The sequence below is a fragment of the Plectropomus leopardus genome, chromosome 8 (assembly GCF_008729295.1).
Source record: "Plectropomus leopardus isolate mb chromosome 8, YSFRI_Pleo_2.0, whole genome shotgun sequence".
Lineage (NCBI taxonomy): Eukaryota > Metazoa > Chordata > Actinopteri > Perciformes > Serranidae > Plectropomus > Plectropomus leopardus.
In genome coordinates this window covers 28,106,468-28,129,479 of record NC_056470.1, presented here as the reverse complement: position 1 = coordinate 28,129,479, position 23,012 = coordinate 28,106,468, and the positions used below count along the sequence as shown (strand labels likewise).

The window sequence follows — 23,012 nt, the reverse complement described above, 5'->3', positions numbered from 1 at the left end:
TCTTCTCCACATGATTATTCTCTGTCTCTTCTCATGTGTTTCAGGCTCAGTAGCTCCACAGAACAGAGCTCTTCCTCACAGCTGATGCGCAGACACAAGCGCCGCCGACGGAGGCACAAAGTGGCCAAAATAGACCGGGTGAGCACCTCTAAGACACATCACCACCTCTGGTGAAATTGAAATGGACATTAAGTACGAGAAACAGATGAGAGCACTGATTGATATAGATTTTATGCCACTGTGACTCTTTCTGATGGGCTTTACTTATTGCATCTTGTTGCTGCCTTTCCAGTCTTCATCCTTCAGCAGTATCACCGACTCCACTATGAGCCTCAACATCATCACCGTCACGCTCAACATGGGTAAACCTGACACCTCCATAACTACGATTTCATTTTATTCAAATGTACATATTCAGATATAATCAAGTTTCAGTGTGCAAGTGTTACTATTTTAACCTTTTCCAGTCTTAACGCTCTCTGTTCCCTGCTTTCTTCCTGACAGAGAAATATAACTTTTTAGGTATCAGTATTGTCGGTCAGAGTAATGACCGGGGAGACGGTGGAATTTACATCGGCTCTATCATGAAGGGAGGCGCTGTGGCCGCTGATGGAAGAATAGAACCTGGAGACATGCTCCTTCAGGTACACTTACAGCCACTCTTGCAAAATATCATTGAACATTTGGAGTTTTCATCATCATATGTTTATATTTGCATACATTTTGTGGTAAATAGTGATTTTAGCGTAATGAAAACACCTTTGCTGCTCCTGTTGGTACAGTGCCAAAGCTATACGTGTAATATAAAGAGATGAATGCATGTCTCTCTGAGGCTTTGTGACCTACAAGAACCACAATGATGCATTTCACTTCCATTACGAGGCTCTTTTGTAAAAGTCGTAATTCTGCCTCTCCTTTTCCTTCCTGTTAATGCCTCTCTTTTGATCTCTGTGCGCCAGAGCTCTGTGACTACACCCCTCTATAAAAGACACGATGGCTGACTTCAATTTGTCGTTGCCCCACATGCGCAATACATTATTTGGACTGTGTATCTCATAGAAAGCAGTTTAGGATTTGCAGGCATCTGAAGGCCTGAGAGCAATGCAGAGAATAATGTGCACATTACAAGTGCACTAATACAATGGAGCGCTCTGCAGAGCTTCAAAATAATATTTCAGGCATGAAAACATGTACTTATGTAACGAGTTGTTGTCTGCCATCCAGGTGAATGACGTAAACTTTGAGAACATGAGTAATGACGACGCTGTGAGGATCCTCAGAGAGATTGTTTCCAAAACTGGGTAAGACTGAGCCATGTGACTATGCAACTCTTTGCTGCGAAATATTGAGGGTGTAATTTCCTGCGTATAAGGTGTAATCTTACCCTTAAGACTAACACGTTAATCAGATAGGGTGCTGTTTGGGTATTTAAAGGGTTAAAAAAAAGCCTTTTGAGAACAATCATCAGTGTAAAATACAAGTATGTCCCCATAGTTTATCCAGTGTTGCAAAAATCATGTTTGTTGCTAGATGACTTTTTAAACCCCTTTTGTGACTTTCTGAGCTGATCAGCTACTTTTCCTGCATCTGTCTCCTGCTGATGGAACCTCTGAGAAACAAGGTGAACAGAGAGGCAACCTTTCCCATAAAACATTAGAGGGACAGATAAATGAAGAGGCCTGATCAGAGAGTAACCCATAATTGCATTAATGGGAGATCCTAACCGAAGTCCAACACTTCCTATGTGTCCCTATCATTTAAGAGCATCAACCCCATAACAGCTCAGGAAAGATTGTTTCCTTACTCAGAAGTCTTGATGCCAGGGAAAAGGTTCACTTGGGAAAAGTTGGAGTGTGGCCTGGACGGGCAGCTCGGTTATGCTCCTGTTGTTCCGTTGGCTGGCCTCGTTCTGTTTAAGCGTCACGAACTCGGCTTGAGTTTGTCTCCTACATCTCTCTCTCCCGATGAACAGCTGATCATCTTCTGACACTTAATGTAGCTGAGATGAGATCACGATGACAGATTATCAGGCTTTGTTTCATTTTAAGTCTCTCTTTGTCTCACAGTCTTTTTTTGTGCTTAATTGTCATTTAGAACAAGGTAGATTAACAGCAGCTCACAGCATCTCAGGGCTGCAGCACAAGCAGACAAAAGCTTGGAAAGTCAAAAGCCAAAAACCTAAAGTCCTTCGACTTCAGGGGGCTTACAACTTCTGTGACAAAGGGGCGTGATGGTTCACCATCAAAGCAGGAAAAATACACTCCTCCCCTTTATTCACGCCTACTGTTTTAACCGTCCAGATTTAATTGCTTCCTTAAAGCGTTGATAAAGTTCACTACAGTTCATTAACTAAGTAAAACAGTATTCAAAGTACATTTTACTTTGAATACAAAAAGCAGTTGACGTGGTTCTCTCTCCCGGTCTGGAGATGTGCGGATGTGTGTCACATGTTGGATGCACAACAAAACCATAAATTCAGCTCAGTTCAAATCAGTTTCTACAATTTAGGGATCTCCTGATGTCTCCATGAGTCTTTGCAGGAGCTCAGTTGACAGCTTCTTGCCCCAAATGAGTCGTAAGTTAACTCAAACTGTCGGTCTGGCAATAAAATCTGTCATATTTTAGTTCTGCTGCCCAGAGTCAAGTTCAACAGGTCAGTTAGGTCCATAAGCTGACCCCGAGGGTCATCTAAAGAATCTCCAAAAGGAGTTTCAGTTTTGGATAGGCATTTGAATATCTTCTTGTCAGTGGTCCTCATCATCCACTACAAATGCCAGTCTGTCAGTACTGTTGCTGTTTTTAAAATGCATAAATGTGCACAGTGTCTCTCAATGGAGACACACTGCAGCAGTGGACAACAGCTCTGCTCTGCTCTCTGCAACATCCACAATTTAGGGAATGTAATTAATATTTTTCTTATTAATGATGTATTATATTACCCACGCTCAACCCATCCCCTATTAACTAGAATACTGTTACTATTGTATGAAAGCTGCAGTGATGATTGTGTAAACCCAGCCTGTTAGCTGGTATTATGATGCTGTTATATTGCTAACCTTAGTGCACAGACTGCATATGTGCACGTGTGGGAACCTTGTTATTGTGGGCAGGTTGTTCTTCTGTGTATGATTTGGATCCTGCTGATGCACTGCACCATAATGTTTCACAGTGTACATTTGTAGTTAGTTAACTGAGAAGGTAAAACTTGTGTATGCTGCATTTGGCTGAACTTTCAATGCTATAAGCATCGTGCATTAAGCACATCATTTTGCATGGCTTTCTAACTCTTAAAACTGCCTAATTAGGCCTAAAAGTTTATCTCCTACATAAGAGAAAATATCTTTTATGTAGGAGATAATGTCTTATTCGTAGGAGGTAATATCTCATACATAGGAAATACATTTAGGTAGATAAAGATTGCCTGCTGGTATTACTAAAGGCAGTTTTTAATAGTATATAGGCCTACAGTATATACAATACTGTGTCGATTGTCAAGTCAGTGGGGTTTTTTTTTTGTGGAAAGTACCACAAGTAACAAGTAACCACAAATAACTAAATAACACCACATAATAATCTGCATGTTAATACTATGCAGTATTAGTGTGGACAGTAAAGCAGATCAGTGCAGCAATAATCTGTTCACTTCCACATGTTGTATTATTTGGCTCAGCCAGACTTTGCCCCTGTGTGTTTTTTGTCTTTCAAAGACTCTATTCAAACTCATTTTCTATGTGTGTTTCCTCCAGTCCTATTAGTCTTACTGTTGCCAAATGTTGGGACCCATCTCCACGAAGCTACTTCACCATCCCTCGTGGTAAGACAGACAAAAGTACTTTTTTCTCATATAGTATTAGTATAATATATAGTATTTTCCATATAATTTATCCAATCAAACTTATTTTTATTACATATGAAGTAATTTAACTTGTGTCCTTGACCAGGTGTGAACTAGACAATGTTTAAACTTTGTCTTTTATCAAAGTTGCCTTATTTGTTTCATTTCTTCAGCTGAACCAGTGAGACCCATTGACCCAGCAGCCTGGATTTCTCACACCACCGCACTGACAGGACCTTATCCACACTATGGTAAAAGCAACCAATCACCACCTCCACCACACTCTATGAAGCAGCCATTCTGTGGTAATTATGACAACCTTGCAACATTTGAACAACCAAAGAGTTCGCTTTGTCACTATTTTTTCTCCTTCCTCTCCCATTACAGAGTTTGACGACTTGCCTCTATCTGCAAGCAAAACAGACATGGCAACTATCGTCAAGGTGATGCAGTTGCCTGACTCTGGCTTAGAGATTCGAGACAGGATGTGGTTGAAGATCACCATCGCCAATGCAGTTATTGGTGAGAGCTGTGTGGGAACACACAAAACTAACAGTAAACCTTTGTTTCATGTAGACTAAGATTTGGAGTTTTTAAAAAGTAATTTACTGTAAGTAATGCATGTAGGTTGTAGAAATACAAAAACCTGTGTTGTATGCACACTGCTTTCGATGTTGGTACTGTCTATGAGGAATAATGCTTTAGTAAGGCTTTAAAACAAAGAAATCAGTTTTTATTTGCCATTTCTTAAAGAACACAAAGTTGAATTTTTATTATTATTGTTGTTCTTGTTTTGATTATTTTCATATTTTTATTTTTTTGCTGTTATTATAAGTGTGAAATTTGAAACAGCTACTCTGGAGATAATTTAATCTGTAATCATATGCTAGCTTTTTGCAAATCCATCCACTTTTTTCTCCTTTAGGCAATTTATTGTTCCTAAATACAAGTTGCATCTGTGTTGCAACTCAGCAAGTTTTTAGTTTGTTTTTCTAACCACAAAATCAACATCTAAGGCCTGAAAAGTATCATGCATAGTTTTGGCATTAACTAAACCAGTTTTATATAAAGTTCTTGCAACATTGTGCAGCCTGTCTACATGTAGCCAGTGTGGCTGTTTTGCATATCGAGTATTTATAGCATCTGTTCAACATATTATAGCAGGAGCCAACATGTGTGTGTGTGTGTGTGTGTGTGTGTGTGTGTGTGTGTGTTTGTTGCTGTGTCAGGTGCCGACGTGGTGGACTGGCTTTACTCCAGAGTTGAGGGATTCAAGGACCGACGGGATGCGAGGAAGTACGCAAGCAGTCTGCTGAAACACGGTTACCTGAGACACACGGTCAACAAGATCACCTTCTCCGAGCAGTGCTACTATACCTTTGGGGACCTCTGCCAAAGTAAAACCACTTCTCTCAGTGTGCTAATAATGTAGCTCCATTTGTATAGCTTTTTTTTTCTTTTTTTTTAATGAATGGAAGGGTTGTACTAAATCTTTCCTTCTCTGGTTCTGTTTTGTCTCCAATAAGACATGGCATCACTCAATTTAAACGAGGGATCCAGCGGCGGAGGCTCTGAGCAGGACACTCTGGCACCCCTCCCTCCCACCAGCAACCCCTGGCCCCTGGGCGGGCAGCCATTCCCCTACCCTCCCTTTCCCTCCGCACCCCCCAGCTTCCCGCCAGGATACTCAGACCCATGCCACAGTTTCCACAGTGGGAGCGCAGGCAGCCAGCACAGCGAGGGTGAGCAATGAAACAGAGGGGTAAAAAGGGCCTTTGAGATTCCCGTCAGGCTTTCAGTAATTAATGTGATAATTTGACTCAACACGCAACATGACATTATCCCTAATCTAAGTATCCCTGACATATGACGTCAGTATTAACAAGTGCCTGACTCATGCTAATGCTAGCTTTTCTGCCTCTCTCGGGCAGGAAGTTGACATTGCATTTTTATTAATCAAATATGTGTATTCTAAAACACGTCCTGTATCGTCAAGGTCAATCATGAGCATCTTGAGTCATGCAGCGGACAGCTCTGCAGTACTGGGTGTGTACACGCAAAAACAATCTGATCGACCATGTGATTGCAAATCGCCAGCTTGAAATGATCAACACCGAGTCCATCCCTCTTCATCAGTTCTCGATTGATTTTTTTGTTTTTATGTTGAATCACAGCGTGACAGTGCTTTGTGTTGCTTCTGCATGGTTTTTGATATCTGCATCGAGGGAGAGTGGAGGTCCAGGGGCTGTGTTACACATAAGTGGGTGGCTGTGATAGTGTGGTTGTAGTATTCATTTTAAACCAGGCAGTCCAGACAGATAATGGTAAGTTACATGTTACCATCTATCAGTCTAATTTTCATTGTTTTGAGTGATTCATCCAGACATCGTCATGTCTTGCTCTCCGCCGGTTGTCACCCTTTCAGTTAGTTTATCTGCAACCTTGGAAATGTGGAGGGACAGAGAAGACAAAGATAAGACATGCGATGTATTTTATGCAAGTTAAATTTGTAGTTTTGTCTCTTTGGGCATAGGGATTGGGATGGGAATTAAGAAGATTTATTGATACCAATGCAATTATCCATTTTACTGATAGGTCTGATTCCTTTTTTGATACGCTTCTTGATTCCTCATCAAAATTCTGCGTTGAAAAAAGTAGGCCTTCACAGGTTTTCAGTGTTAATACAAGTATCTTATAATTTCTGAGTCTGAAGACAGTATAGAAACAGATCTAAAAAAACAATGCATGCATACAACTAAGGTGTGCAAAAGCTGCAGAGTTTAACCGTTGTCTTAGTCAAAAGTACCTTAATCAGGAAAACTAATTATATTTTAACAGGGTATTTCCCCTCTAACAGATGTGCTGCTTGAATGGGCGGCAGTGGCACTTATGAGTAGGGTGTCAAATAAATGACAGTCCTGGACTTTTACACCCATGTTCCATAGAAAGATATTTCAGCATATTGCTGTTGCTTGAAATGATTATTTAACATATATCACAAGAGCACTACTGTTGTCATCTTTTTAGTAAAATGAAGCCACACTTTCACATTTTTCACCCGTTTAAGTTCTGATTCCTGAACTGGGTAAACCTTGGTGCCATATAGCGTAGTTTTAAGTGAAACCATTGTGTCATCAATTGAGGGCATTGAACAGTGCAAAGTAAAGTTGCAGTAGTAGCAAAATAGCAGAATGCATATTACCAGCCAGCTTTTGTTCTGTTCTGTTTTTATACAAAAAACAAGCACTGACCAAATATTAGTTAGTCGACTGCACGCTCTTTTTTCCTGATGATTTGTCACTTAACTCCTAAAACCTGCTAATGGTTTGGAACTTTCTCAGGTTCCAAACCATTTAATTTTTGCTCAAAATGCTCAGAACGGTTCAAAATTAGGTGCGGGAACTGGATTGGAACCTGTTCCATGTTGTTTGGGCTGTTTCCTTTCAGCAGTGTTGATGCACGAGTTAAACGCCATTGTTTTGCAAATAAAAAAACATGCTGGCACCACTAAAAGTAATTGATGAGCTTGATATACAGTTCTAATGTCTTAGACAATTTGGAACCAGTTCTCGATTCCCATCCCTATTTCCAAAAAGTGTTAAAGGGTTACTATGTGTCTGCCTGCCTGTTTGAATGCATGTGTGCATTTTTGAGGAGCAGTTTCTCCATAACTTGATGATTTTTTTTAGTTGGATGATAAGAAAAGGATCAAAAACATCCATAGGTGTAATACTAGTTTGAACATGCGAGATAGATGCACAGTGGCATAGGGTACATTAGTTAGTCCTGGAAGGACGGAGCTGGGAGGTGTGTGTAATTCTGTTGTTCCCTCTGTTTCTGCTGGGCAACGGTAGACTGAAGGAGGAGGTAGTCCCAGGACACTGGGGGAACCGGTAAGCCTGCTAACCCCCCCCTCTCCTCCTCTGCTGTTCTCTTTCTTTTTTCCTCTCACCATTCCTCCTCTTCATCTTACTCTATCCCTCCTCTCTTTCTCCTGTGCTGAACATTTTCCACCTATCATTCTGTGGCTTTCAGGTTTTATTTTCTCTCCGCCCGTCCCATGCGTCCTTTCAGTGTGCATATCCTGTGTGTGACTCCTGACAGTCCATTCTCCCTCTCTGCACCTCTGGGCATGCATTGGTACTGTGCTGGGAGGTGCATGATGCAGGATGATCACTCCGAGGCTTGTGCTATCATTCTCACTGATAGGGGGCGATCATGCACCACTTTACCCAGTACTGTTGGGCTCATTGCGGAAGGGGAGGCGTGGAATGTTTGATTTTGCAGCAGCGTGGTACACCTCTATCAGTGTGACACCACCAGTGTGCAGCATTGAGACCTGATAATAACCTACTTTTTAGACAAAACTGACAATATGAATATAAGAACTTTTTTTTAAAATCTGCTGTTATCCAGCAAGTGCTGTGTGTCTCTCTGATGCAGGTGTATCATGTTTACATTTATAATCTGTGAATGTTTCAGTGTTTGTATGAATATCAGATGATAGTTGCTGCAGGTGGAATTTGGGGAAGATATTTGAGATAATCATGTTTGCCCTTGACTCTTGCTAGATTGTATAAAAAAAAATCCTGTCACACCTTAAACAAAGTGCAGTAATGTTTGCTTTTATTTGTACCAAAGGAGGTCTCTCATGACATCTCATGTCATGTATAGTACAAGGAAAAAAGGAGCACACCCCTGACTGTAACTGAAAAACTCTTCCAGGTGCATGACACAAAAAGCAATGTATGACAAATCTGACTGTCAGCACACAATAATGTCCTTTTTAGATGCTTTTAATTCTGGGCTTGTGGCAGCCATACGACGAATGCCTTTCAACCAATGCTCTTCATCACGGTGCTGATAAAGAGTGTTGGTCGAAATGTCATGTATAGTGTCTGTTGCAGTTCACAAAGGCATTATAATAAACATTATTTTGTTTAATGTGTGACTATCTGCCTCAGTATTACCTGAAGTGTAGAAGAAAAAGCTTAAATGTCCTTTCTTTTTTTCTCAACAGGAAGCCGAAGCAGTGGATCCAACCCCAGCGCAGGCAAAGGTAGACGCTTCTCCCCTCAGGAGAAGGGTCAAAGGTCAACATGCAGCGAATCAGAGCCCCGTGTCCGTGTAGGGAGGCGCGGTGACAGGTCCGCCAGCCAAATGAGCCATCACAGCCATGCCGTCTCCAGTCACAGTCACGCCCGATCAAGTCTCAGTCACAGCCAGTCACACAGGAGTCACTCTCATTCTCAGAACAGCCACCCCTCCTTCACCTACAGCCACACCCCCTTTAGCCAGCCAGGGCCGGGCTCGTGCGCCCTCAGCGAGCAAAGCCATGCCTCCTCCTATGGCCCCCCAGGCTTGCCTCCCCCTTATTGTTTGGCTCGTCTGGCCCCCAAAACCTCCGTCAGCAGCAGCACGCCCCCTGGAGCCCCTCCTGGGAGAGAGTTAGCAGCCGTTCCTCCTGAGCTCACCGCCAGTCGCCAGTCCTTCCAGCACGCTATGGGCAATCCCTGTGAGTTCTTTGTTGATATCATGTGACAGGACAGTGCCTTCAAAACTCATTGAGCACAGAACGATTCTCCCGCTTAGCCTCGTCTCTCTGTCCTCTCAATCTTTTGCCTCTCTCCAAGTTCAGAATGTAGACTGGCCCTCTACCTAACCCCCCTGCTATCTGTCTATCCCTCTGATGTCCGAGCAAAGGAATACAGGCAGCAAGAGCACAACAGGAGGGAGGCCTCTCTCACACAAGCACGGGTCCTCTGTGGCTGAAAACCCTCTTTTGTATTGACGTGACATGTACAGGTTTGTGAAACGTAAGTGGTATTCAATGTGGAGATTCTTTAAAGCTGCCACGCAGACATTCTCGGGAGTGTGTACTCTACCTAGGATATTTTCCGCTCTGCAAGACCTTTAAGCTGGCTGGGCCTGGATCTCAATCCCCCAGACCCAGGCCGACATCTGCAGCCTGCACATAGGAACATTTCTCCGGGCCTAGAACTTTGATGTCTTGACTCATATCTGTGTGCACAGATAAAATTTAGCACGTTACATCAAACCTCTGGCCCCGTTTCCTTTAAACTGTGGCACCGCCACCGGCTTATTTAAGCTCTTACCTGCCAACTACTAAAAAAACGCTAACCTTGATCAGTTCACGATCCGTGGATGTCTTCTTCATAAGGGAGGCCCTGTAGCCAGCCATTAGTTTAACTAGGCTGCGTAATGCATGACTGTCTCAACTGCTTTAAAGAAAATAAATTTTATTAATACATTTTGTTTAAAGTATTACCATTGATGAGGGGAGGGCTTACCTCTTGCCAATGTTCTAAAGGAAGAATCCGTACACTGGATGGTTTTTGTGATGTTATTTATGTGATTATGTTGCATTGATGGTGTCAGACTTTGTCTACTAAGGCTGACTGACAGACAATCAGACATCTCCCTTTGTAAATCAGTGGCCAGTTTCCACTGTCCTAGCTGTGCTTTGTCGAATGTATCATTATTCCTGTCAGTGATGAAACCCAGACATTCATGACACTTTGGTTTAACCCTTTGAAACCTGGAGCGACATCACTTCGCGTTGCTTACAGACACCTTCCACAAGTATTTAGACCTTGAACCCTAAGCAAATCGGTGTGATTTCTTTCAAAAAGCATGGGAAAAGGTCATTGAGTAACTTGGTAAGAAATGTTCCAAAAGTTGAAAGAAATTAATAGATTCAGAAATTTGATTTTAAAAAAAAAAAGATAGGAAAAAACTATAGAATTATCATAAATGCATAGATTAAATAATGTTACAGAATTATTATTGTTGAGCATTTTTCAAGTCTTCTTTGCCTTTTTAATTTTTTATTCTATTTTTTTAATTTTTACTTTCTTTTACTTTTTTCTTTTTTTTGTACTTTGTACTTTATACTAATTTCTCACTAATTTTGGGCAGTTCCTTCCTTTGTTGCTCATTGCCTTCCTTTGTTGCTCATTGCCTTCTTCCCATGTTTTTGAAAGAATTCTAGCCAATTTGCTCAGGTTTCAAAGGGTTAAACTCACAAATCAACATACAAACAGGATTGCAAACAGTGGACTCCCACCACAGCCGTAAAAGCAAAGTGTTGATAGAAGATTTACTGAAAGCATCATAGTCTCTTTGGTAGCGAGCGCGAACTTCGATAAAAGTCAGTGCGATAAAAGCCAAAGCCTCACGATGTGTGGTGGATATTTCTTTATAATGCGGCCTGTGATTTCTTTATCATGTGACACTTCTCATTTTACGACTTCAAAGTGACTTCAAGGGGAATCCTGGCCTTCAATCCAATCTCCTTGCAAAACAATGGCAAACCCCTGTTGTATTTACCTAAAATGCGATTACAAGAGGGAAATAACACACTAGTTTTATGAGCACTTTCCATTTTGTCTCCCTCCCTTTTAGTATGAAACACTGTTTGCAATCAAAGCTTTCTCTTTAATTTTGTTTCTTTACAACAAAAAAGAATAAATTGTACATAGAAATTTATTATATATATGAATAAAATATATATATATGTTCAAAACTCTGCATTTTCATTTTTTAAAATATACTTTTCTCTTTTTCTGCAGGGCCACTAGAGGGAGACAGTCAATGTGTAGTATACTCAAAAACTTAGGTTTTTAAGTTTGACATTTAAAATGTAGATTTGCAAAATTATTATTAAAATAGCTAGAGAAAGGGGAAAACTATATCATAAATACATTGCTTAAATAATATCACAGAATTATTACTTTTTTTTACAAGTCTCCTTTGCCTTCTTTGTTTTTTCCTTTTTCTTTTTTTTCACTTTTTTATTTTTCTTTATTTATTTTTTGTAGTTAATTTTTTTGTACTTTTTCAAAATAACTGCAGACAATATCACAAGCTTTCAGGATGTTTTACTGACACAGTCAAGTAGGTTTCCCAAGACTGATCATCAAGTTGACATGTAATAAAAAGTACAGATGAACTGTAAGAGGCATAAATTGAATGTGTCACCTACACATCACTTAAGTGTCACTCAAGAGTTAACTGTGAGTGGAACTTCCGAGCACTTGTATTGCGTGTACTTTCCCAGTGGTCTGACTTTACTCTCAACGACTTAAATCTGCAGACCCCTTCTCATCTTGACCCAACAACCACAGCTGTTTGAAGACACTATTGTTTGACGCCAAAGGCTCCCCCCACATAAAAGGATGTGTAAAAAGAAGTTTATCAGGAAGGAAGTGACGTCAGAGCCCTATAATAACGCCCTCGCTTGCAGAGGCAGATTAAAGTATCCTGCTAAAGAAACGTCCCTCAGAAGAGCGTGGTGCTCTGTTATCGCCTGCATGATTTTCATATTACAGAGCATTACGTAAAATGAGCCCCAGATTGACAATGACTTCTCTCACAACTGACACAGTTGCAGTTTGACTCTCATTGAGGCCTACATGCAAAACACACACACACACACACACACACACACACACACACACACATTTACCAGCAGAATGAACATCATTTCTACTCCACTTACCGGCCATCTCAAAAGTATTTCCCAAGTCAGTATGTTAATTAAGCTACTGGGGTTTACAGAGCTTCATTGCTGAATTTGGGGGGTAAGTGTAGGAGGTGTTTCTTGGCCAAGGATGTGTAGGTAGATAAGGTGCTAACTTACTAACTTACTTTGACATCACAGTTTAAGGTAATAAGTGCATGACCTTAAAGCAAGCAAAGCATCGGGCTGAGAGTGATGCATCAGAATGTCAAAGGTGAAATCTGCCAAATGTCATTTAAGTGTCATATGATTACATGCTTTGTGAATATGACACAGCAGAAAGATGTGGTTTTGTGAGTCAGAGGATAAAATACACAATCCCTAAAAAAAACCCTTGATGAGGCATTCATGTGCAGTCACCTACCATCTTATCATTACTTAAAGCATTTTCTGTTCTCTAAAAGATAAAGCACTTACTGTAAGGAAACACCAGTTCCCTTTTAGAGGGAAATAAAACACTATGTACTTGTTGTGGGCATTGACATACTACGAATCATCCACCTTAAGCAGCTCAGTAACTGAATGAGCTTTTGAAAACCCCACTTTCATTTTGGCACTGTGAAGTATTCATGCTGCACTTTTTGTTTCAGTTTCTCTGTCTTGAGGGCTATGTTGATGTTGTGCGTCTGTCATCGGGAATTGGAAGCAGAAATTGCCAGGCACATAATGACAGCAGGTAATTGAAGCCCTGGCAGGGATTTTTTTCAGCTTTTCAGATGCCATCTCATTAAACTTGTGACAGTATAAGTAGCTCATATGTCATCTGACATGACTCACCATCAATCATTTTTGTGACGAATCAATGTCATGAAGTCTTTAAAAATAATACTTCCTCAAATCTAAGTAATATAACAGAAAATACAATCTAAGTAATCTAATAGAAAAAAACAAAAAAAACTTTAGACTACAAGAGTTTAGCTCACTGTGTCTTTTACCCTTTGAGACAATGAGTTCAGAACACTCAGGAAGTCCCCCCTCACAATAATGACATCAGCAAAAGCTTTGTTTAACAAACAATGCAGTTCAAACCTGGTCAAATGAACACAATCAAACTACATTTAATTTTACAACAGGCACAATGAGTAAAATAATTCTCATACAATCAGCTGCTCTTAAAACCTCTCAGGATGTTACAAAGTTACATTTGGCCACTGAAAATAACAATTTACAATACCAAATGCCTCCCAAAATGTACTTCTAAGAAGGGGTGACCATCTGTCCTTTTGGTTTGTAACTATATTTTTTCCATTTCCAAAAGAAGTTTAGTGCTATGACTACTCAACAATTTGAGTTATTAAAAACCGCGGTTACTAATTTTCAAATGTTCTCCAAAACTAGGCTAAATAAACACTAGACGTCGATTTCACAACATAAAGTTTGTTGAGATTTGGCTCAGTGGGCTAACTGTGTGGTCAGCATGTGAGAGGTTGGTGGTTTGAGTCTTGTTGGAAATATGTTATTTTCTTTATGCCGTAAAATATAATATGGCAGTGGATTCACACAGTTGAGACAGTGATTGTGATATTGCAGACAAATTAAGACACGTAAAGTTGAGTGATGTGTTGTTTTGGCTGATAAATGTACAGGTAAAAGCAGTATCAGCAGATGAGTCTGTTGAAATCAAGGAGTATCGGCCTGAGTCATATGTCAGTTGAGTTTTGACAGACGTCACTGCTGATTCTGAATTTTGCTGTGCCAAGAACCTAGATTATTGTCGGCCTGACTCATACATTAACTGGGTTTTCAACAGATGTCACTGCCATATATTAAATATTGTACAATTCAAAATATCCTGAAGAACAGAAAAGTTGGCTTAGTGGATTAATGTTTTGCTTAGTGAGCGAGAGACTGGTGGTTCGAGTCTTGTTGGAAATATTTTATTTTATTAATGCCGTAAAATATAATTTGGCTGTAGATTCATACAGTTTAGACACTGGTTGTGATATTGCAGACAAATGAAGGTTCGTAAAGTTGGGTGATTTGTCGTTTTGGCGAATAAATGAGGTGAAATGGTTCCAAGACAGGTAAAAGCAGTATCAGCAGATGCGAGTTTTCAACAGATGTAACTGCAAACAATGAGCTATGTTTAGGGTTGATTTCATAGAGGGCACATCAAGATTGCAATCGACTAAGCATTTGATTTGAAAGCAAGAAGTTGCTGGTTTGACTCTCAGGTGAAATTTTGTTTCGGTTATGCGGTATGACAGTTTTCGTCATACTTAAGTAAGGCGTTTTTTGGTCGTTTTTTTCAGCATGCTATATTATGGTGTTTTTGGATGTTTTGTCAATGTTCTATGCAGACGTGTGCCAACACGCTATTTGGTGCAGTTTTTAGCTGTTTTTTGGACATGTCATAGTTTGACATTTTTTGCGATACTATAGTATGGCATTTTGGTTGTTTTTTTTTTCTACATTCAACTAAAACACAAGAAACTTGTGCTCCAGAAAAGGATAAGCACTCAATTAAGATCCTAGGGTGACTGATCAGCAATTAAGGCTTTAATATGAAGGCCAGAGAGCAGTAATAGAAAAGAAAGAGGAAGCAGAGCCAGGGTGGCAGGTCTGACCGGCCTAAAAACCACCCCTGCCAGATCGGGCTGAAATGTATTATGGTGTTTTTGGGAATTTTGTCAACAATCTATGCTATGACCTGTCTCAGCATGCTGTTTTATGTGGTTTTCAGCTGTTTATTGGACAAGTAATTTTTTTTAAAAACATTATTGTTTTGGCATTTTAGCCTTTATTGGGTAGGGCAGAATAATAGCCTGAAGGGGGGAGCAAGAGGGGATGACATGCAGCAAAGGGCCTCAAACAGGAGTTGAACCTGAGGCAAATGCAGCAAGCCTTCATTCATGAGGTGCCTGCTTTATCCACTCAGCCACCAATGCCCCTATGACATGCAATTTTTTGACATACTATACTTTGATGTTTTTGGTCTATTTATTTTAATGTTCTACGCTATGAAGTGTATTGCCATGCTATTTTATGTGGTTTTCACCTTTTTTTTGGACATGTCATATTTAGACATTTTTCGCTACTACTATAACATGGCATTTTCGGTCGTTTGTTTTACATGCTACATTATATAGTTTTTGGATGATTTGTCAATGTTCTATGCTATGGTGTGTCTCAACACACTATTTGATGCGGTTTTTAGCTGTTTTTTGGACATGTCATATTTAGACATACTATAGTCAAGTCAAGTCAAGTCAATTTTATTTGTAGAGCCCATTATCACAAAACATGGTTTGCCTCAGAGGGCTTTACAGTGTACGACGTCCCTCTGACCATGCTCCTCTCATCCCTCTGATCAGAGGAGCATGGTAACTGAAGGCTCTGGTTCCTTTCCTACATTTGGAAAGTTTGGGAACCACAAGTAATCCTGCATTTTCAGAGCGCAGTGATCTTTAGGGTTGGTAAGGAACTATGAGCTGCGACAGATAGGATGGAGCCTGGCCATTTAGAGCTTTGTAAGTAAGGGAAAGGATTTTAAATTCAATCTTGGATTTTACAGGGAGCCAGTGCAACAAAGCTAAAACAGGAGAAATATGGTCCCTTTTTTGGTTCCCGTTAGAACACGTGCAGCAGCGTTGCACCAGTTGGAGCGACCTCAGTGATTTGTTCGGGCAACGGAATAATAGGGAATTACAGTAATCCAGCCTGGAGGTGACAAAGGCATGTTGTAATTTTTCAGCATTTGTCTGGGATAGGATATGTCTAAGTGAAGTGAAAGAAAGTAGTCCTTGAAGTTTGTTTTATATGCGAGGCAAAAGATGAATCATATAAATCAAATAAAACTCTGAGGTGTTTTTGGGACATATCAAACTTTGACAGTTTTTGCCTTACTATAGTCTTGGACATGCCAAATTATGATGTTTTTGGCTGTCTTTGCGAATTTCTCTGCTATGGTGTGTCTTGGCAGAGTATTTTAAGCTGTTTTCAAATGTTTTTCAGATGTTTTTGGGATATGTCAAATATGACATTTTTGCCTTACTATAGTCTTGGTTTTTTGGTCATTTTTTCGACATGCCAAATTCTGATGTTTTTGCCATTTTCTGAAAATTTCTCTGGTATAGCGTGTCTTGGCAGGGTATTTTAAGCTATTTCCAGCTGTTTTCAGCTGTTTTTGGGAAATGTCATTTTTTGCCATTTTTGCCTTACTATAGTCTTGGATTTTTGGTCATTTTTTCGACATGCCAAATTATAGCTTTTTGCCATTTTCTGCAAATTTCTCTGGTATGGCGTGTCTTGGCAGGGTATTTTAAGCTGTTTCCAGCTGTTTTCGGGATATGTCAAATTTTGACATATCCCCTCCCTGAGCTACCACCTTATCGTGGTGGAGGGGTTTGCGTGTCCCAGTGATCTTAGGAGCTCAGTTGTCGGGGGCTTCATGCCCCTGGTAGGGTCACCCATGGCAAACAGGTCCTAGGGGAGGGACCAGACAAAGTGTAGCTCACAAGACCCCTATGATGACATCAACCAATGGTTCAGAGTTCCCCTCGCCGGGACGCGGGGTCACCGGGCCCCCCCACTGGAGCCAGGCCTGGGGGTGGGGCTCGATGGCGAGCGCCTGGTGGCCGGGCCTTTACCCATGGGGCCCGGCCGGGCACAGCCCGAAGAGGTGACATGGGACCTCCTTCCCGTGGGCTCACCACACATAGGAGGGGCCGTAGGGGTCGGGTGCAATGTGAGCTGGGCGGCAGCCGAAGGCGGGGACCTTGGCGGTCCGATCCTCGGCTGCAGAAGCTAGCTCTGGGGACGTGGAATGTCACCTCTCTGGTGGGGAAGGAGCCTGAGCTGGTGCGCGAGGTCGAGAAGTTCCAACTAGATATAGTCGGCCTCACCTCGACGCATGGCTTGGGCTCCATAACCAGTCTTCTTGAGAGGGGATGGACTCTCTTCCACTCTGGAGTTGCCACTGGTGAGAGGCGCCGGGCAGGGGTGGCAATACTTATTGCCCCCCGGCTCGGTGCCTGCACGTTGGAGTTTACACCGGTGAATGAGAGGGTAGCCTCCCTCCTTCGGGTTGGGGGACGGATCCTGACTGTTGTTTGTGCCTATGGTCCAAACAGCAGTTCAGAGTATCCACCCTTTTTGGAGTCCTTAGAGGGGGTGCTGGAGAGTGCTCCTTCTGGGGACTCCCTTGTTCTGCTGGGGGACTTCAACGCTCACGTTGGCAACGACAGTGAGACCTGGAGGGGCGTGATCGGGAGGAATGGCCCCCCCATCTGAACCCGAGTGGTGTTTTGTTATTGGACTTCTGTGCTCGCCACAGATTGTCCATAACGAACACCATGTTCAAGCATAAGGGTGTCCATATGCGCACTTGGCATCAGGACACCCTAGGCCGCAGTTCAATGATCGACTTTGTAGTCGTATCGTTGGACTTGCGGCCGTATGTCTTGGACACTCGGGTGAAGAGAGGGGCGGAGCTGTCAACCGATCACCATCTGGTGGTGAGTTGGCTCCGATGGTGGGGGAGGACGCCGGTCAGACCTGGCAGACCCAAACGCATAGTGAGGGTCTGCTGGGAACGTCTGGCAGAGTCTCCCGTCAGAAGGAGCTTCAACTCCCACCTCCGGAAGAGCTTCGACCATGTCCCGGGGGAGGCTGGGGACATTGAGTCCGAGTGGGCCGTGTTCCGTGCCTCCATTGCTGAGGCGGCCGACCGGTGCTGTGGCCGTAAGGTGGTTGGTGCCTGTCGGGGCGGCAACACCCGAACCCGCTGGTGGACACCGGCGGTAAGGGGTGCCGTCAAGCTGAAGAAGGAGTCCTATCGGGCCTTCTTGGCCTGTGGGACTCCGGAGGCAGCAGACAGGTACCGACAGGCCAAGCGGAGTGCGGCGGCGGCGGTCGCCGAGGCGAAAACCCGGGCATGGGAGGAGTTCGGCGAGGCCATGGAAAACGACTTCCGGACGGCTTCGAAGAGGTTCTGGACCACCATCCGGCGTCTCAGGAGGGGGAAACAGTGCTCCGTCAACACTGTGTATGGTGGCGACGGGGCGCTGCTGACCTCGACTCGGGACGTTGTGGATCGGTGGAAGGAATACTTCGAAGACCTCCTCAATCCCACCGACACGCCTTCCGTTGGGGAAGCAGGGCCTGGGGACCCGGGGGTGGGCTCCTCTATCTCTGGGGCTGAGGTTACCGAGGTGGTCAAAAAGCTCCTCGGTGGCAGGGCCCCGGGGGTGGACGAGGTCCCCCGGAGTTCCTCAAGGCCCTGGATGTTGTGGGGCTGTCGTGGCTGACACGACTCTGCAACATTGCGTGGACATCGGGGGCAGTGCCCTTGGACTGGCAGACTGGGGTGGTGGTCCCTCTTTTCAAGAAGGGGGACCGGAGGGTGTGTTCCAACTACAGGGGGATCACACTCCTCAGCCTCCCTGGTAAGGTCTATTCGGGGGTACTAGAGAGGAGGGTCCGCCGGATAGTCGAACCCCGGATTCAGGAGGAGCAATGGTTTTCGCCCCGGTCGTGGAACTGTGGACCAGCTCTGGACCCTTGGCAGGATCCTTGAGGGTGCTTGGGAGTTTGCCCAACCAGTCCACATGTGCTTTGTGGACTTGGAGAAGGCATTCGACCGTGTCCCTCGGGGAGTCCTGTGGGGGGTTCTCCGGGAATATGGGGTTTCGGACTCCCTGATACGGGCTGTCCGTTCCCTGTATGACCGGTGCCGGAGCTTGGTCCGCATTGCCGGCAGTAAGTCGAACTCGTTTCCGGTGAGGGTTGGACTCCGCCAGGGCTGCCCTTTGTCACCGATTCTGTTCATAACTTTTATGGACAGAATTTCTAGGCGCAGCCAGGGTGTTGAGGGGGTCGGTTTGGTGACCTCAGGATTAGGTCTCTGCTCTTTGCAGATGATGTGGTCCTGTTGGCTTCATCGGGCCGCGACCTTCAGCTCTCACTGGATCGGTTCGCAGCCGAGTGTGAAGCGGCTGGAATGAGAATCGCACCTCCAAATCCGAGACCATGGTTCTCAGCCGGAAAAGGGTGGCATGCCCCCTCCGGATCGGGGATGAAGTCCTGCCCCAAGTGGAGGAGTTTAAGTACCTCGGGGTCTTGTTCACGAGTGAGGGAAGGATGGAACGGGAGATCGACAGGCGGATCGGTGCGGCGTCTGCAGTAATGCGGACTCTGCACCGGTCTGTCTTGGTGAAGAGGGAGCTGAGCCGAAAGGCAAAGCTCTCGATTTTACTAGTCGATCTTCGTTCCTACCCTCACCTATGGTCACGAGCTTTGGGTAGTGACCGAAAGAACTAGATCGCGGGTACAAGCGGCCGAAATGAGTTTCCTCCGTAGGGTGGCTGGGCTCTCCCTTAGAGATAGGGTGAGAAGCTCGGTCATCCGGGAGGAGCTCGGAGTAGAGCCGCTGCTCCTCCGCATTGAGAAGAGCCAGATGAGGTGGCTCGGGCATCTAATTAGGATGCCTCCAGGACGCCTCCCTGGTGAGGTGTTCAGGGCACGTCCCACCGGTAGGAGGCCCCGGGGAAGACCCAGGACACGCTGGAGAGACTACGTCTCTCAGCTGGCCTGGGAACGCCTCGGGGTCCCCCGGGAAGAGCTGGATGAAGTGGCCGGGGAGAGGGAAGTCTGGGTTTCCCTGCTTAGGCTGCTGCCCCCGTGACCCGACCCCGGATAAGCGGAAGAAAATGGATGGATGGATGGATGGTCAAATTTTGACATTTTTGCCTTATTATATTCTTGGATTTTTGGTCATTTTTTTTCGACATGCCAAATTATGATGTTTTTGCCATTTTCTGCAAATTTCTCTGGTATGGCGTGTCTTGGCAGGTATATTTAAGCTATTTCCAGCTGTTTTCAGCTGTTTTTGGGAAATGTTAATTTTGACATTTTTGCCTTACTATAGTCTTGGATTTTTGGTTTCTTTTTTTTTCGACATGCCAAATTATGATATTTTTGGCTGTTTTTTTGCATTTTCTCTGGTATGGCGTGTCTTGGCAGGGTATTTTTAAGCTGTTTTCCAGCTGTTTTCAGCTGTTTTTGGGATATGTCAATTTTTGACATTTTTGCCTTACTATAGTCTTGGATTTTTGGTCATTTTTTCGACATGCCAAATTATGATGTTTTTGCCATTTTCTGCAAATTTCTCTGGTATGGCGTGTCTTGGCAGGCTATTTTAAGCTGTTTCCAGCTGTTTTCAGCTGTTTTTGGGAAATGTCAATTTTGCCATTTTTGCCTTACTATAGTCTTGGATTTTTGGTTTTTTTTTCGACATGCCAAATTCTGATGTTTTTGCCATTTTCTGCAAATTTCTCTGGTATGGCGTGTCTTGGCAGGCTATTTTAACCTGTTTCCAGCTGTTTTCAGTTTTTTGGGATATGTCAAATTTTGACATTTTTGCCTTACTATAGTCTTGGATTTTTGGTCATTTTTTCGACATGCCAAATTGATGTTTTTGCCATTTTCTGCAAATTTCTCTGGTATGGCGTGTCTTGGCAGGCTATTTTAACCTGTTTCCAGCTGTTTTCAGCTGTTTTTTGGGATATGTCAAATTTTGACATTTTTGCCTTACTATAGTCTTGGATTTTTGGTCATTTTTTTCGACATGCAAAATTATTGTTTTTTTGCCATTTTCTGCAAATTTCTCTGGTATGGCGTGTCTTGGCAGGGTATTTTAAGCTGTTTCCAGCTGTTTTCAGCTGTTTTTGGGAAATGTCAAATTTTGACATTTTTGCCTTACTATAGTCTTGGATTTTTTGGTCATTTTTCGACATGCCAAATTATTATGTTTTTGCCATTTTCTGCAAATTTCTCTGGTATGGCGTGTCTTTGGCAGGGTATTTTAAGCTGTTTCCAGCTGTTTTCAGCTTTTTTTGGGAAATGTCAAATTTTTGACATTTTTGCCTTACTATAGTCTTGGATTTTTGGTCATTTTTTTCGACATGCCAAATTTATTATGTTTTTTTTGCCATTTTCTGCAAATTTCTCTGCTATGGCGTGTCTTGGCAGGGTATTTTAAGCTGTTTCCAGCTGTTTTCAGCTGTTTTTGGGAAATGTCATTTTTTGACATTTTTGCCTTACTATAGTCTTGGATTTTTGGTCATTTTTTTCGACATGCCAAATTATTATTTTTTTTTGCTTTTTTTCTGCAAATTTCTCTGTATGGCGTGTCTTGGCAGGCTATTTTAAGCTGTTTCCAGCTGTTTTCAGCTGTTTTTGGGACATGTCAAATTTTGACATTTTTGCCTTACTATAGTCTTGGATTTTTGGTCATTTTTTCGACATGCCAAATTATTATGTTTTTGCCATTTTTGCAAATTTCTCTGTATGGCGTGTCTTGGCAGGCTATTTTTAAGCTGTTTCCAGCTGTTTTCAGCTGTTTTTGGGGACATGTCAAATTTTTTGACATTTTTGCCTTACTATAGTCTTGGATTTTTGGTTTTTTTCGACATGCCAAATTATTATGTTTTTGCCATTTTTTTGCAATTTCTCTTTGCTATGGCGTGTCTTGGCAGGCTATTTTAAGCTGTTTCCAGCTGTTTTCAGCTGTTTTTGGGACATGTCAAATTTTGACATTTTTTGCCTTACTATAGTCTTGGATTTTTGGTCATTTTTTTTTCGACATGCCAATTATTATGTTTTTGCCATTTTCTGCAAATTTCTCTGCTATGGCGTGTCTTGGCAGGTATTTTAAGCTGTTTCCAGCTGTTTTCAGCTGTTTTTGGGAATGTCAATTTTTGACATTTTTGCCTTACTATAGTCTTGGATTTTTGGTCATTTTTTTTCGACATGCCAAATTATTATGTTTTTTTGCCATTTTTGCAACTTTTCTCTGGTATGGCGTGTCTTGGCAGGCTATTTAAGCTTTTTCCAGCTGTTTTCAGCTGTTTTTTTTGGGACATGTCATTTTTGACATTTTTGCCTTACTATAGTCTTGGATTTTTGGTCATTTTTTTCGACATGCCAAATTATTATGTTTTTTGCCATTTTTGCAAATTTTTTCTATGCTGTATGGGTTTGTCTTGTTTGGCACAGTTTTTGGGGGTATTGCTATGGCTGTTTCCAGCTGTTTTTTCAGCTGTTTTTGGGAATGTCATTTTTTGACATTTTTGCCTTACTATAGTCTTGGATTTTTGGTCATTTTTTCGACATGCCAAATTATTATGTGTTTTTGCCATTTTTTTGCAAATTTCTCTGCTATGGCGTGTGTCTTGGCAGGCTATTTTAAGTTTTCCAGCTGTTTTCAGCTGTTTTTGGGACATGTCAAATTTTGACATTTTTGCCTTACTATAGTCTTGGATTTTTGGTCATTTTTTTCGACATGCCAAATTATTATGTTTTTTTTGGCCATTTTTGCAACTTTCTATGCTATGGCGTGTCTTGGCAGGCTATTTTAAGCTGTTTTCCAGCTGTTTTTTCAGCTGTTTTTGGGACATGTCAAATTTTGACATTTTTGCCTTACTATAGTCTTGGATTTTTGGTCATTTTTTCGACATGCCAAATTAATTTTTTTTTGGCCTTTTTTGCAACTTTTTTTGCTATGGCGTGTCTTGGCAGGCTATTTTAAGCTGTTTTTTCCAGCTGTTTTCAGCTGTTTTTGGGACATGTCAAATTTTGACATTTTTGCCTTACTATAGTCTTGGATTTTTGGTCATTTTTTTTCGACATGCCAAA

The 23,012-nt window shown here is 42.4% G+C and overlaps 1 protein-coding gene across 3 annotated transcripts in view; it reads left to right on the top strand.

Annotated features, from left to right (window-relative positions):
• Positions 1 to 10,488, top strand: part of LOC121946932 (segment polarity protein dishevelled homolog DVL-1-like) — a 33,723-nt gene extending 23,235 nt beyond the window's left edge. Inside the window, exons 6-16 of one of the 3 annotated variants that reach the window (XM_042491768.1) lie at positions 45 to 138; positions 293 to 362; positions 505 to 644; positions 1,225 to 1,301; positions 3,747 to 3,814; positions 4,009 to 4,140; positions 4,223 to 4,357; positions 5,065 to 5,232; positions 5,362 to 5,577; positions 8,856 to 9,350; positions 9,474 to 10,488. In XM_042491768.1, the coding sequence (XP_042347702.1) occupies positions 45 to 138; positions 293 to 362; positions 505 to 644; positions 1,225 to 1,301; positions 3,747 to 3,814; positions 4,009 to 4,140; positions 4,223 to 4,357; positions 5,065 to 5,232; positions 5,362 to 5,577; positions 8,856 to 9,350; positions 9,474 to 9,475 (1,597 nt within the window). In that variant the 3' untranslated portion in view covers positions 9,476 to 10,488. Of the gene's footprint in view, positions 1 to 44; positions 139 to 292; positions 363 to 504; positions 645 to 1,224; positions 1,302 to 3,746; positions 3,815 to 4,008; positions 4,141 to 4,222; positions 4,358 to 5,064; positions 5,233 to 5,361; positions 5,578 to 8,855 lie in introns of all 3 variants that reach the window. The other 2 variants (XM_042491769.1, XM_042491767.1) reach the window with 2 other exon arrangements.
• Positions 10,489 to 23,012: the final 12,524 nt, after the last annotated feature.